Below are 13,141 nucleotides of genomic sequence, written 5' to 3'. Positions count from 1 at the left end.
GCGGCGAGCACGAAAGTTTGCGCGCTCCCTTGGCGAGCTTTCCAGCTGAGGAAAGCTAACTTGACCCTTTTAGGAAGTGGAAATTTGGTTGACCCCGAAGACTACTCCCTCTTCTTTTAGACCGCGCCAGCACAGGGGCCGCGTACCCATTTGTTTCCATCCCTTTCAGTGCCTGCCACCCAAGTGTCTTTGGGGAGACGCGAATTTATTTTGTCGCGCTCAGCCTCTCCGCTAACCTCGTATCACGCTGCCGTCGTAGCTTTCCTCCCCTGGATGCCTCTTTGCTCCTTTCGCCCGCCCGAGCCACTCTCCGCGGCAGCCATCCCCCGTCTTCCCATTCGGGAGCGCGAAACGAGGCAGATTGCGTTTGCGAGCGCTCGAAATTTCGAGGGCCCCGGTTTGTCCCACGAAACCGAGTAGTCGCTGGTGTTTGCCGGGGGAATAAGAGGAAGCGCGAGTCTTTTCGGGGAGGGAAATTGGCGACGGCACTTTGGAACGCAAACAGAGTTGTAATTAGAAGGGACACTTTTGATCGAAGGGTTTCCTCGACGGCGTAGGATTTCGCGTGGATTCTTATTCGAGAATGGAATACAGAACACGTTCTACCTAGTCGCGGAATTTTTTTCATTCCATTCGGTGGCATCCCGGGACGCGTATCAGCAGCTATCAGCCGCAGATTGCGCAGCCGTGCAACATGTGCACCGGTGCGAGCTATGAGTGTGATCTGCGGCGTGGCTGATGCACGGTGCCATTGACTTAGCCGAAAACAATGGGGGCCCGGCCGGATCGGATCGTTTGGTTGCTTTAAACTCGTACGGACGCGCAGGGGGCGAGCGATAGTGACCCCGTTTCGCTCCTCTCCGCGATTGCTCGCTGCTCCTATTCCGCGGCAAGTGGCGCGCACACGAGTATCTTTTTCTGTTCCGGCCGCAAGGTCTGCGAGTAAATTCCTGCTGTTGTTTTGCTTTGTTGCTGGACGAGCGGAGAGCAAGTGGCCCGGAAACGAGGCGTAGTTGACGCCGACAGCGTTTCCTCGAAGTGTGCTAACTGCGCCTCCTTCTGGCTCTCGCGCTCTTTAAAGTTTAAGCTACCCGTAAACGCCGTTCAAAGGGAACCTCTGTGCAACTGTCGCGGGCTTTAGTCAGACGTTAAACTTCGCGGGATGCCTCAATTGAATGATAAAAATTCATGAGGCGATTCCTGTGAATTTGTTATCCGGACAGCGAACGGAGGGGAGAGGGGGGAAGAGATTATCTCGGGCAGAGGCTCCAGAATCGAAATCAAAACTTTCGGCGGAGGAACGCGTTGAATTTAATTGCGAGGAGCGGCCGATTATCCGGGAAGCCCGGTAATTCGCTGTTAATTGGATTTGACAGGGGTTTGGGCCGGGAGTGGGGTAGCAAATCGAATTAGCAGACGATTCTCGGTTGTTTACCCGTGCGTCGGACAATTCCCCGTCAGACACGTCAAAAGTGGCTTGAACTTTAGCTACTGGCTAGCCTCTGCGCCGCAACAATGGAAATCCCACGTTTCCAAGCGTAAAGCAGAGCGTCGAACCTTCCCTCCGAGCAACGGACGGATAAATCCGATCGTTCGTCACCTGGCGAAGATTTCCAGCGGTGCCTTAACGAAGCTCGTGGAATCAGGAATCTACATAAGGGAGCTTGGAACAAGAGACCTCGGGGGATCGGCTTTGGCGACGTTGGTAAGGTTGCTGACCAGTACGCAAGAGAATCTCGAGATCGCGGGTTCGAGTCCCATTGCCCGAGGGTTTTTTTTCCGTGGCTCTCGAAAACCACAGGAATTACGAAACCTATTCCTATAATATCAACGAATGAGATCCTGATTTTCTGCGCGCACGTATGTGAAAGAATCAAGACCCGAGCGAAGAAGTGTTCTCAAGAATTGTCGCGCTTTATAGAGGAAAAGACCTTCGGTGGCAGAATGGTCGGAAACGCCGCTGGGACCCCTTCCCAGGGAGATGTGTAATTAAAGTAAAGAATGACAACGACCGTTGCGCAACCCCGAAAGAGATTCATCTTTCCTCGCGACAGAAATTAATGGCAGCCGGGAAACGAGCGCGCAGGCTGCCTTGTCAAGACACGAGACTACCAAGCGAGTATGTACATAGTTTTACGAGTAATATGTATTGCGAAAACTCTCTTAACGTTCCCCGTTCTCGCGGAAAGCTTGGAGGAGAAGAAAAAAATCACCGCCTCGGCGGTTTCTGCGCGGCAAGTTAGCGCGAAGAAAGGGACCGAATTGGGTCGCACTGTTTCGCCCTGAATGGGGGAACGTTTAATAGGATAGAGTACACAGGGGAGGTTTAAAAATATGTCAACTTTCTCTGCGTTACTTAAAAGCACGCGGCCTGCAATGCCATTGCTGAAAGAGGTGAAGCTTTCTAACAAGAGACGCTGGTATCTGAGGCTGCTTCTCGCGTGCGCGTTCAATTCAGCCGGCGCGAGGAAACCGTAGATAAGCTTCGGCTGATAAGCATTACGACGGACTGTTCCTGTCGCCCTCCAGTAAATGTCGCGTTTCTTCGTGCAGGTATAACGATAAACTCTCATTGCCCCGCGTTGTACACCTTATCGTAGGCTGTGTCTCCAGAGGAAAACTATTCCCAGCCCCCTTTCCAACCCCCCTCACTTTCATATTCTTTGATACCCTTTTTTTTTACAAAGCACTGTTTCCTCGTTAGTTATTGTCCGCGGCAAAAGTATGATCCCTTTTCACGATTAACGAATTCTGGCGTGGGACGAGCCACGGTTCCGCTCGCAAGTTTGCTCGCTGCTTCCTGGACGCGAAACAAAGGTATCAAGGGAACGTTAATGCTCGTTACACGTAACGCGATTTACGCGCGGCACCATGGCTGCGATTAAATATTGTTCTTTTTCCGCGAAGGGAGACCGCAGAGACGCCTGACGGCGCTCGGCCCGCTGACAATGTTTCCCTTCCTCGTGGAAATGTACTACAGTGTTGCGGTCGAGGAACTGATCCAGGGCTTCCCGTTGCAACTTCGCTAAACAACGACGGGCGGAAGGAAAACGAAAGCAGACGGCGAGCTGCCTCGGTATAGGTCAGTTACACAATAGGACGGAGCGACGGGCTGGTTAATAATAGTCGGATAGTATTTAAGAAGTAAAACACATCGCGCCAGGGGCCGTTGGCCTAGCCATGCGTAATTACCGACTCTTTTTCGCCCGTCGTCGGCAAACTTCCTTCCCCGTTCCCACTGATCCTTGTCTCGAGGTCAGGCCCGCGAACGAATCGGGTTTCATTTTTCTCGCTCGGTGCATTCCGTATTCCCGGCTGTTTGTCACAGCGTCGCGGCGAAATTCAACGGGTATTTCTGGTGCGCGATGCCAGTAATGACTTCCAGTTAGTTTAATTCCCGACGACGCGACTGTGCGCGGTCAAAAAATCGATTTTAATTAAAATGCAATTTATTAGAGTGGCCCCCGCGATCCGAAACCGCCGCGCGCGCTGCATGCAATTATTTAAATTAGTGGTTCGAGTTATTTTTCGAATCAATATTTCCCTGCGCACCGCGACCCCGTGATTTCGAGGACCTCCGGCAAATTAACGAGCACGCGAGAACGTCGCAAACCGATTGGTTTCCACCGTCCGACGTCATAAACGGCGAATCTGGTGTATCTGTTGAATGGTTTCAACGTGTGCTCGATTAAATTCATGTATATTCCTGGCTCGAGTTAACCAATCAAATTCTATGCTTCGTTTGTATATACACTGTCGTTTCAGTCGTCTCGCATCTATGTTACTGGATTACGTCAGAAGGGAGGCAACGTAGGAAAAAGATAAACGTGATGTTGAAGATTGAGTTGACATTATTTTAGGAGCGGAATAAAATTGTGTTTGCTTGTTCGTAGAAAACTAGGTAGGTAGTGTAAGGTAACCAGGTTCCTTTTACTTATTGCAACGTAGTAGAAGCTACGACTGCAGATGCCAGCACCGATTGGCTTTTGTTGCGCATCGCGCAATCTTTGTTGGTAACGATGCATTAATCACTATAGCAGCGTTTCGAGTGTAATTGTTGCGAGGTTGTCTGCCTGGTTTAGACGATTTTAAAGGGCTAGTTCTGTTCAACATCAGTGGTTGCGTACTTATCTAGTTGCTAGAAAACTACGGTTCAGAATAATATGTACATTCCTCACAGTTTTTACTGTTTACTACCGTAGCAACTTGGGCATTTAATCGAATTTTAGCAAACAATGGACGAGTGTGATTTTGGACGTAGCCTCTGTACCGTAGACGAGTGTCGGAACGTAAAGGAGAGATTGAAAGAGTTACTAGCATTAAAACGTAGCGGCGAGTTGGACACTGACGAGAAATTTTCAAATCTAAGAGATGATTTTTGGCGGCGGGATTGCCTTACTTACGATACTGTAGAAAGCTACGTGCAATATTACGACAACGAAGTATATAAGTTTCTGAGAAATACTTTATAATTTCAGTGCGCCTGCCGAATTTTTGGTCCTCTGTTGACATGTGTTATCGTTTCAGATCAAGTTGAATACACTTGCGCTCATAGTGGAATCAAAGAAGAGCACTTTGAGATTCACGTCTAAAGAACTGGATATAATCATTCTGTTTTTGCGTTCGAATTTTAAAGAAAATATAGAGTTCTTACCCCTGATAAAAAAGGTGCGATTAATGCAGGTTGTAGTTCGATCGGTGTTTTGTAATTATCAGATGCGTCTTTTTTTATATATCTGCAAATTATTGTAAGTCACTTCCAGCGAGTATCCGACAGTTAGAATCTTAGCACGTCATTTCTAACTTTCCTGTCCTAGTTCACGTTTGTAGTCGAGATGAATCCTCGATCGTGCATAGTTTGTGCATAGGTAATAGGACGGAGCGATACTGTATAAGCAAAAATTTAAATTTGCATTTTCAGTCGGCCTGGGTGGGGGATAGTTGTCTTTTGATTAACCAAACAGAACTGTAAAAACATTTTGCAAAAACATTCATGCCTGCAGGTTCCTTTTTCTCTTAAAAATATAAAAAATAAGATTTACGCTTTGAATTTTTATATTTTTAAGAGAAAAAGGAACCTGCGGACATGAATATTTTCCCAAAATGTTTTTACAGTTGTGTTTGGTTAATCAAAAGACAATTACCCCGCACCCAGGCCAACTGAAAATTCAAATTTAAATTTTAGCCTATATAGTATCGCTCCGTCCTAGTAGGTAACCTCAGTTCTTTTTATTTGTATTAGTTTAAGTTTAGTTCTTAGTTTTATGTACTTAACAGTTAGGGTTACTTACAGTAGTGCAGCCTCGCCTTTACTCTAGTTATTTACTTTTACTGTTACTCATCTATATGCATTATATTATTTATTTCCTTTGAACAATAATAATAATAATAATAATCTTTGTTTACGTAGGCTTTGAAAAGGATGAAAGGCAGCCTGGCTGTTATGCAAAGACAACTTGCTCGAGAAGAGAAGATAGGGAAAGACTGTCTGGATGTTTTTGAAACAGCAGAACTTGATCATGGAATGTTAGAGCAGTTTGATGAAAGATTTGTGGACCTCAAGAAGCATATAGCCACATATTACGATGCTTTTGAACGTCTGCGCGATATGTGCATATGTGGCATTGATGCTACGTACCGTCGAATACAGCGGTCCCTGCAAATATTACTTCTGATGAGAGATTTGTTGGATACAGAATTTAAACACATTACTTGGAAGCTGACACATGTTGAATCACTGTATTGTGTAATGGTGTACAGTACATATGACTCCATTAAAGAGATGGCTTTTACTGTAATAAAGTCATTAGATCGAAGCTTATTAAATCAAACGGATGAAGATCTTGTTTGTTATTATGTCAGAGTTGCTCTTGACTTAGGTAATACTATCAGACCTATTGACAGTGTCACTGCTGCATATATATTAAAAGTCAGTATGTTGTTACCTGGCTTGCAAGACGTACTTTTAACCGAGTTTGGTTTACCAGAATTGCACGAAAGTGTACCAGAAGGAATAGTAATACGGTTAATAATGATTCTATTGACAAGATTAAAGGTACTTAGATTTCCTTGTGCCCTCAGTTTAAAACTGACTACTTGCGGATGATTTTGTGTTTTATTGTGACAGGATTCCTTGATTCTAGCAAGGGAGAACATAGTAACGACAGTTACTAAACATTCCTTGTACGGCTATCTTTTCTGTATCCGAAGTTTACTACAGGAATGTGGCTTGGAAAGTACAGGGGAAGAACGTTTGTGGCAAGACACTATTGCGGAACTCATATGCACGTGTTTCGAGTATAGTCGTGCTGTCTCATCAATAGTTAATAACTCATCACCCGAAGGACATTTACCAATGGATTTAAATGTACAAACCGTCCACAAATTATGTGGCTCGTCGCCTGAGAAAGTGGCAGTGACTCCGCAAATGGTGCTCCTCTGTTCTTGGCGAACTGTGAAAGAAGTTAGCTTACTGTTTGGTCTCCTTGCTACTAAGACACCGATACGTGATGACGATGATTCTTCTATAGAACTCTTGAACGAGGAACAAGTAAAACTTGACGATTTATTTTGAAACATGTAAAAACGAATGATTTTCTTTAGCGTCTTTAAGCCGATTTTACGTTTTAATAGATTATCAGAATAGGGGAGCATTTAGTTAGCTTACTGACTGAAACAAAGCATAGAGGGGCATTTGAGCAGGCTCACGTGGGTTTCAGTCAGTTGTGTACTCGTCTCTGGCGTTTGAAAAAAGAAAGTTTAAACCAGCTGCCGAAAATGTGGTTGCAGCAGATTTTAGTAGCGATCGCAGGGATTAAAGAAGACAATTCAAAGCTATGCGCGACTCGAAGGAGCGCCGGTGTACCATTTATGATACAGGTGAGCAATGTAGAACTATATTTCTGTATCGAGTTATACTATTGTAATATGAAACTATGTAAAATTATAATATGTAAATTCGACAGGCTTTACTGGTTACAGAACCTCGTCCGTACAAAGACACGAAGACAGCGACCTTCAATTCTGTGATGAAAATTTTGTTAGGACTCACGCAACTGGAAACTGTAAATCTATGGAAGAATATAAATCAACTGATGCGCGAGAATTTAGTGTTTTGCGAGTACCAGAATAGATCCGAAACCTCAAGAAATGCCAATGGTAATTATCATAGACATATATAGACGGAGCATTAGCAGGGAGAGAGTAAGATTTGTGCGTTGCGGGCGGTTTGGGCGTAAGTGGAACGCACTCTAAATGTCTATTGTTATTATACAGATGGAACTAGTATTCAAGTTACAGAAATCAAAACTCACGCCCTGAACGCTCTAAGAGCGATTTTTAGGCATTCTCAGCTAGCGGAAGTCGTGAATGATTATGTGGCGGATGGCTTAATAGCTGCATTTAAAAGCTACGATGCTGTAACTTGGCCAGTACGTTGAAATTATTAATGGCTTTGTTCTTAACCAAATGAGGTAAATTATGATACTTCTTACAGGAAAGGAACGCCGCGACATTGCTTTTTAGCGCACTCATTGTTAGAATCTTTGGTGTTCAGAGGACCAAGGATCATATCAATCTTACCACAGATAACAAAATGCTGTATAGTTCGTTTCATGAAAAGTACCATGGTTCGTTACCCAACCTTGTACGCGAGTGCGACGCATACCCGGCGATGAACGTTAATAGATCGACCGCGCAACCGATTTTATTATTGTTATCACGATTGTATTGCAGTCAGATCCCTGAACACTCTGACTATCCATTTCTGGTAGTTATGAGTTATTTAATAACTGGTAATCGATAAATAGGCGATTAATAATAAAAACAGTACATGTATTCCAGTACAGTGACGTTTATATTCTGGTTATGCAAAGCTCTAAGAGTGCAATGTATGAAACTCGTAAATTGGCAGCCAGAACGCTTGCAGCTTTGTTAACGGAAGATTCTGCTAAAATTACTTTGTCAAGTCGACTTAATGCTGTAACATCTGGAGAGGATAGTATTCCCCTAAACACGACGCATGGCACCGTGTTGCAGGTATGTGCAAGTGATCTACATGAATTTATTGCCAGACCTTAAAATTATTGTTCTTTCCTTTACAGATATTTGAAATCCTAAAAAAGTTTAATTTTCAAAAATTCGAATCATTTCATGTGGAATGGCATGAATTTCTTGGAAAAACAACTTGGATCTTAAAAAATTTAGAACGTGGTAGTTCTAATCCTCCGTGCTTCCCACTGGCTACAGTTTACATAAACATTTGCCATGAAGTGCATAAAGTAGATAATATGTAAGTGCAATGATTGCTAAGGACGTTCAAACACTCAGTCCTACTAATACGAATCCCGATCCCGAGAAAAATTCTCGACCCGACGCGACCCAGCCCGAAATTTTCGGGTTCCCGCACACCTCTACTAATTACTGTTGCAATTACAGGTACCTCCATTCTCATGTTCCATTACTAAATATAGTCGTTTCGCACTTAGTACAACACAATACGCTAAAGCAAGGACCGGCACGGGAAGATTACATATTCTCCGCCATTAATTTTGTAATATCCGTAGTAAAAGAAACGTCTCTGCTTCATGACTGTGTGCTGGTTAGAATGTATTTCCACAGTTTAGTAATACCAGAAACTCAAATCATCGCATGGTCCACTATTACGGATGCTCTTAATGCAATAACAGACACGAACGCGTCCGCACTGTTATCAAATTATGCTGTAGATATAATTTTTAATTCGATACAAGATTTCCATACGTACAGTCCGGAGTTGCTAGACGCAATGTTTAATTTCTTATACGTAACTTTACTGAATACTGTTTGGTGGAAATCGACTTTAAAAATGGATATCTCGAAATTCGTATTGGACAAAGTACGATTGAACAGTAAGAAGAGTATCTATTGCGAGAGGGATTCGTATTTGAGATTACTTGGGCAGTCGTATCTAACTGTAGCTTCTAATAATGTAAGTATAGATGAATATTCTGTTTTCGTCCCTGGAGAGCTGAAAAATATATCCTTCTCTTCAAGTGCTCTAAAAATCTTGATGAGGAATGTACGGATGATGTGTACAATAGCTTTTGCGACAGTCTGTGGATCGCATCCCTGAATACAGATTTCAGGAAGAGCGTATTCCGAATAATGCAAGGCATAAAATTGCACGATCGTATTCCTCATCGGCGCCGTACGTATCGTTTCTTCCTATAATATGTATACGCAGCCAACAAATTGTTCGAGGTTGTTGTTACAGTTGCACACGTTCAGTGGTGGACGACAGTATTGCAATTGTTAATGGATAATAATCCCGAAGTACGAGACCAGGCGTCCGCTTTGATTGCGCTCATTCATGAAGATGGATCACGGGTCAACGCATCTTCGGATCTGAATATTTTCCTTGCAAAAGCTCATAGCTACGTAGGCAAGGGCGACCCTGGATTATTCTGCGTTATGCTTTTTTATTGGGGCGTCTCACTACTAGATCAAGCAGACTATGAAATGGATGAAACGGATGTAAGTAAGCAATGTTCAGAAAAAGTAAATCCCGCGCGTGAAGCTACTGACGCCAGCTTGTCTGTATCAGGTATTCGATAAGTGCACAAGCTACGATTTCTATGAGCCCGTGGATACATCGAGGATTTGCGCCGAGTTCTTAAAGGAACATATGTGGCATCATGTGCAGGAGAATTTATCAGATGATGTAATAGATTGGATAAATTCTCGCTTGAATGTCCAGTTCGAAAAATCCATTTCGTTTAAAACACTCGTAATGGATTACGAAAGTTATAATCCCATTACGATTCCTTCGGATAGCCATCTTTTAGGCCCGACGGGCAAAAGTACTATGATACGAATTAATGCGTACAAAAAATTTAGGAACCTAATGTAACAGTGCGACGAGATCGGGGCAGATCCCCGACGAAATAAAATCGACATCTTTTTACACGTACGTCGGCATTGATTGACCTATCGAATCGACGTGCAATTCCTACCAAAAAGGCAGGTTTCCTACTGCATCGCATAGATTACATAGTCTGAAATTGAAAAGTAATATCCGAACGAGGGTAATCAAATGAAAGTGCGTAGAACGATGTGGGGATAATCCTCGGTTGGGGGAATATCCCCAGGCATTCAACTGGCTAGTGAATTTAATTGGACCGTTTCCCGTGGGTAGTCGCCACTGTTGCGGGCCGACGTTCGCCGACTCGGTACGTGCTCCGTGACATTATACCGCGGATCCGTCGGATTTTCGCGTTTTTCGCGCCTCTGCGTCGTGACCGTCGAGTATTAGTGTGCGCCGACGATCTTTATCCGCGTTGAACGGGAGCCAGCATGTCCACGAGCGGTCGGGCAGATTGAAACCGAGGGAAACGGCAGTGGAGAGGACGGTTCCCTATCGTGTGCCAGGCATGGAGCGGACTCGGTGCGCCCGTTTCAAATCGTTACGAGCCGTTACCGCAGTCCCCGTCCAGCAGAGGTGAGTTCCGGCGACGTAAACACGCGTGATCGCGTTCCACGCACCCAGTTTCACTTTCGAATCGAGCTGTTATATCGCCACCGCGGTATCATGCCCGTTCTTTCGCGTCGCCGTGCCGCTTATGACCTACTTGTTGTGCAAGCTGTCATCCCTCGATTAGTATTATTTCTGTGGTCGGGACCGCTGCCCACGGACAGCGCCAGCCCTTCGATGTACACGCCGACCGGCCGCACGACAGCCTTTCTCGGCTGCGTTTTCGCGCAAAAAACTCACGCACGGCCGGAGAAAGGAGAGGCAGAGTGCCACCCGGGGTAACAGCGTGAAACGGAAAGATCAAGCGAGAGAGCAGGCGAGAAAACAAGTTTGAAAACTAGCACTGCCAGTCTGTTGAACATCTGCGATTCCTAAAGTAAGTGCGTCCTTTCCAAACAGGGAATGTTAAATAGCCTTCGCGCTTGATCAACTAACGGAGCCTTCTCGAATGATCTTTCTTGACCTGTCTATCTCTCTCTCTCTCTCTCTCTCTCTCTCTCTCTCTTTCTCTCTGTCTTTCTCCCTCTTTCTCTATCCCCTCGCCCCTCTATCCGTCTCTTTCTCACTCACTCTCTTCTCTCCTCCTCTCGCGTCTTTCTTCTGCTTCTTCTTCTTCTTCTTCCTCTTCATCGCTCTCTTTCGTTCTCTCTCCCCCCCGGAGGAGAAAGGTCATCGGTCTCAAATTCATCTTTTGTCCACGCCTTAGGCACACCAGTAGTAAACGCGCCACGACATATTTTCCGTCGGCTGAAACTCGTTTTAAATTACCATAAGTAGCCCGATACCGCTTCCACCGATACGTCACATTCTTTTTCGTAATCGTACGGATTTCTCAATGTCAAGTTGGCCACCCGTTACATCCTGTCGTGTCTAATTCGACGTTTCGCGCTCGCCCCGATCCCTTTGCCTCACCGGTCACGAAAAATTGCCCATCCATTCTCCGCTCTTCTGCTCCTAAGCTCGGTGGATGTTGTAACAATCGATCCGCATCTCGTAACAACGACGAGACTTCCAGATATCCGGGCGATCGTGGCCGTAAAGAGAGATATTTTCGGTGGGTGTCTTCGTGGAATAGACAAAGAGCTAACGCTTTCAAGTCGTTCGTCTTTCAACCGTTGTCCACGCGGATTACGTAGGAAGAAGCATTTCGTAACGAGACCATTTGCATCGTTCCGCTTACCTGGCGCTTTTAATAAATGATGATAAGAAAAACGACAGCACATTAGTCCGACCTACCATTCTCATTCTTCCCTTGCCTTCGCTTCTTTCTCTCCCTCTTTCTCCTTCTTCTGCCCGGCTGTCCCACCAGAGGAGGCGTACACGCGTTCACTTCCTTCCTACGAAATTACGCGTATTAACTCTTTCTGTGGAACGCACTCGAAACGATTCAGTGGAACCCGGACCCGTTGCCTCTTACCGACGAGCCAGCTTCAATTGCGAGATCCGTTCTTTTCAGCACACGTTAACCAATAATTATGGAAAGCCCATTTTATGGCAGGCAAATAACGCGAACGAAAATACAACCGGTAATTTCGCGATACGTTGCGAGAGCCCGTGGAAACTATATACAATAGCGAGCACATCTTTCTTTATTATTTACAAAGCACGTAGAAACAGTTAGTGTTCCAGTGTCACCGACAAAAAAATCAGGGCCTCTGCAATGATTTCTACGCCGCGATCCGTAGGCTCGACAGACAGCCACGAGTTAATCACTCCAACGTACTTTTTTTGCCAGTCTATTTCGGTGGAGCTTATCGCGACATACATTAACATCGCGCGGAACAGTCTCGTTTCAGTTGGGCAGCGTAGGCGGGGCCTATCCACCTTTCCCGTTTTAATTCCGCGATCACGGGAAACAATTGTCCGCTCGGCCCAGAAGGTCGAATATACAACTCACGTGTCGCGGGTCTATTTGTTTTATCAAGCCTGCAGCGGCAACCTGCTCCCGCATTATTTTGACAATAATGCCGAGCGACCACGCGAACCAGACACAACTATATACCTAATTTATGCAAAATGCAAGCCGCGTTACTCGCCTACGGCCGCGCTCCGTGAGCCGTGCTCATTACATTACAACAAAACAATGTCCAACGACTGTAATTGACCGTAACTACAGTCCGAATCCGATAGAAATAACAGGAAAAGTAATGTCGGATTACGCGTGGCGCGTCGATTTCCATAAATCACGCCTCGTATCCACTTCGATTGTTGCGCCAGGACGGATGTGTTTATTGAATAACACAGTTACTCATCTCACAGTTTGTCGTCCCCCTCCCCCTGCGCCGGCTATTTTCTCTTTAATCTTCAAATACGACTCGCGCAATCGGCTTAATTAATTCTCATTCCCCCGCCGTTCTCTCCTCTGAATTCAGCTTTATTTCTATTGCTAAACGTGGCTCGAGGATAGTGTAGGTAATTAGAAAACGTTTTAGACGGTTGCAAGGATCTCGGTCGGTATCCCGCGCATTTGGCGCCATTTTCTATCGGTAATCGGTTTCCCGCGTTTTTTTTTGCGACCAGTGGTACGCATCAGTCGGAGAAATTGGGTGCACGCGATGGCGCGCAGCCTGCTCGCGCATAGTGCGAATCCGTAACGGGACGTTTCGCTGTCAGTCTCAATTCGGCTACGAA

At 45.3% G+C, this 13,141-nt stretch overlaps 3 protein-coding genes across 9 annotated transcripts in view; 2 read left to right on the top strand and 1 right to left on the bottom strand.

Annotated features, from left to right (window-relative positions):
- Naa20a (N-alpha-acetyltransferase 20 A) overlaps positions 1-13,141 on the bottom strand; it is a 188,255-nt gene that overhangs the window by 68,058 nt on the left and 107,056 nt on the right. The window lies entirely within an intron of this gene.
- Thada (Thyroid adenoma-associated protein homolog) lies at positions 4,145-9,949 on the top strand. Its single transcript, XM_076829772.1, has 14 exons — positions 4,145-4,442; positions 4,528-4,668; positions 5,411-6,055; positions 6,128-6,550; positions 6,634-6,879; positions 6,966-7,158; positions 7,276-7,430; positions 7,496-7,768; positions 7,843-8,037; positions 8,103-8,290; positions 8,437-8,968; positions 9,034-9,187; positions 9,254-9,513; positions 9,584-9,949. The coding sequence occupies exons 1-14, from the start codon at positions 4,236-4,238 to the stop codon at positions 9,887-9,889; spliced, it is 3,918 nt and encodes a 1,305-aa protein (XP_076685887.1). The 5' UTR covers positions 4,145-4,235; the 3' UTR covers positions 9,890-9,949.
- Positions 10,184-13,141, top strand: part of LOC143377943 (uncharacterized protein CG43867) — a 100,661-nt gene continuing 97,703 nt past the window's right edge. For 5 of the 7 annotated variants that reach the window (XR_013087447.1, XM_076829766.1, XM_076829765.1 and 2 more), the window contains exon 1: positions 10,184-10,477. The gene's annotated coding sequence lies outside the window, so the exon portion shown is untranslated. Of the gene's footprint in view, positions 10,478-10,562; positions 10,887-13,141 lie in introns of those variants that run through there. The other 2 variants (XM_076829768.1, XM_076829764.1) reach the window with 2 other exon arrangements.

This window comes from Andrena cerasifolii, chromosome 16, assembly GCF_050908995.1.
Source record: "Andrena cerasifolii isolate SP2316 chromosome 16, iyAndCera1_principal, whole genome shotgun sequence".
Classification (NCBI taxonomy): domain Eukaryota; kingdom Metazoa; phylum Arthropoda; class Insecta; order Hymenoptera; family Andrenidae; genus Andrena; species Andrena cerasifolii.
Note: the sequence above shows the minus strand (reverse complement) of the source record. Positions and strands in the feature narration are given on the sequence as shown.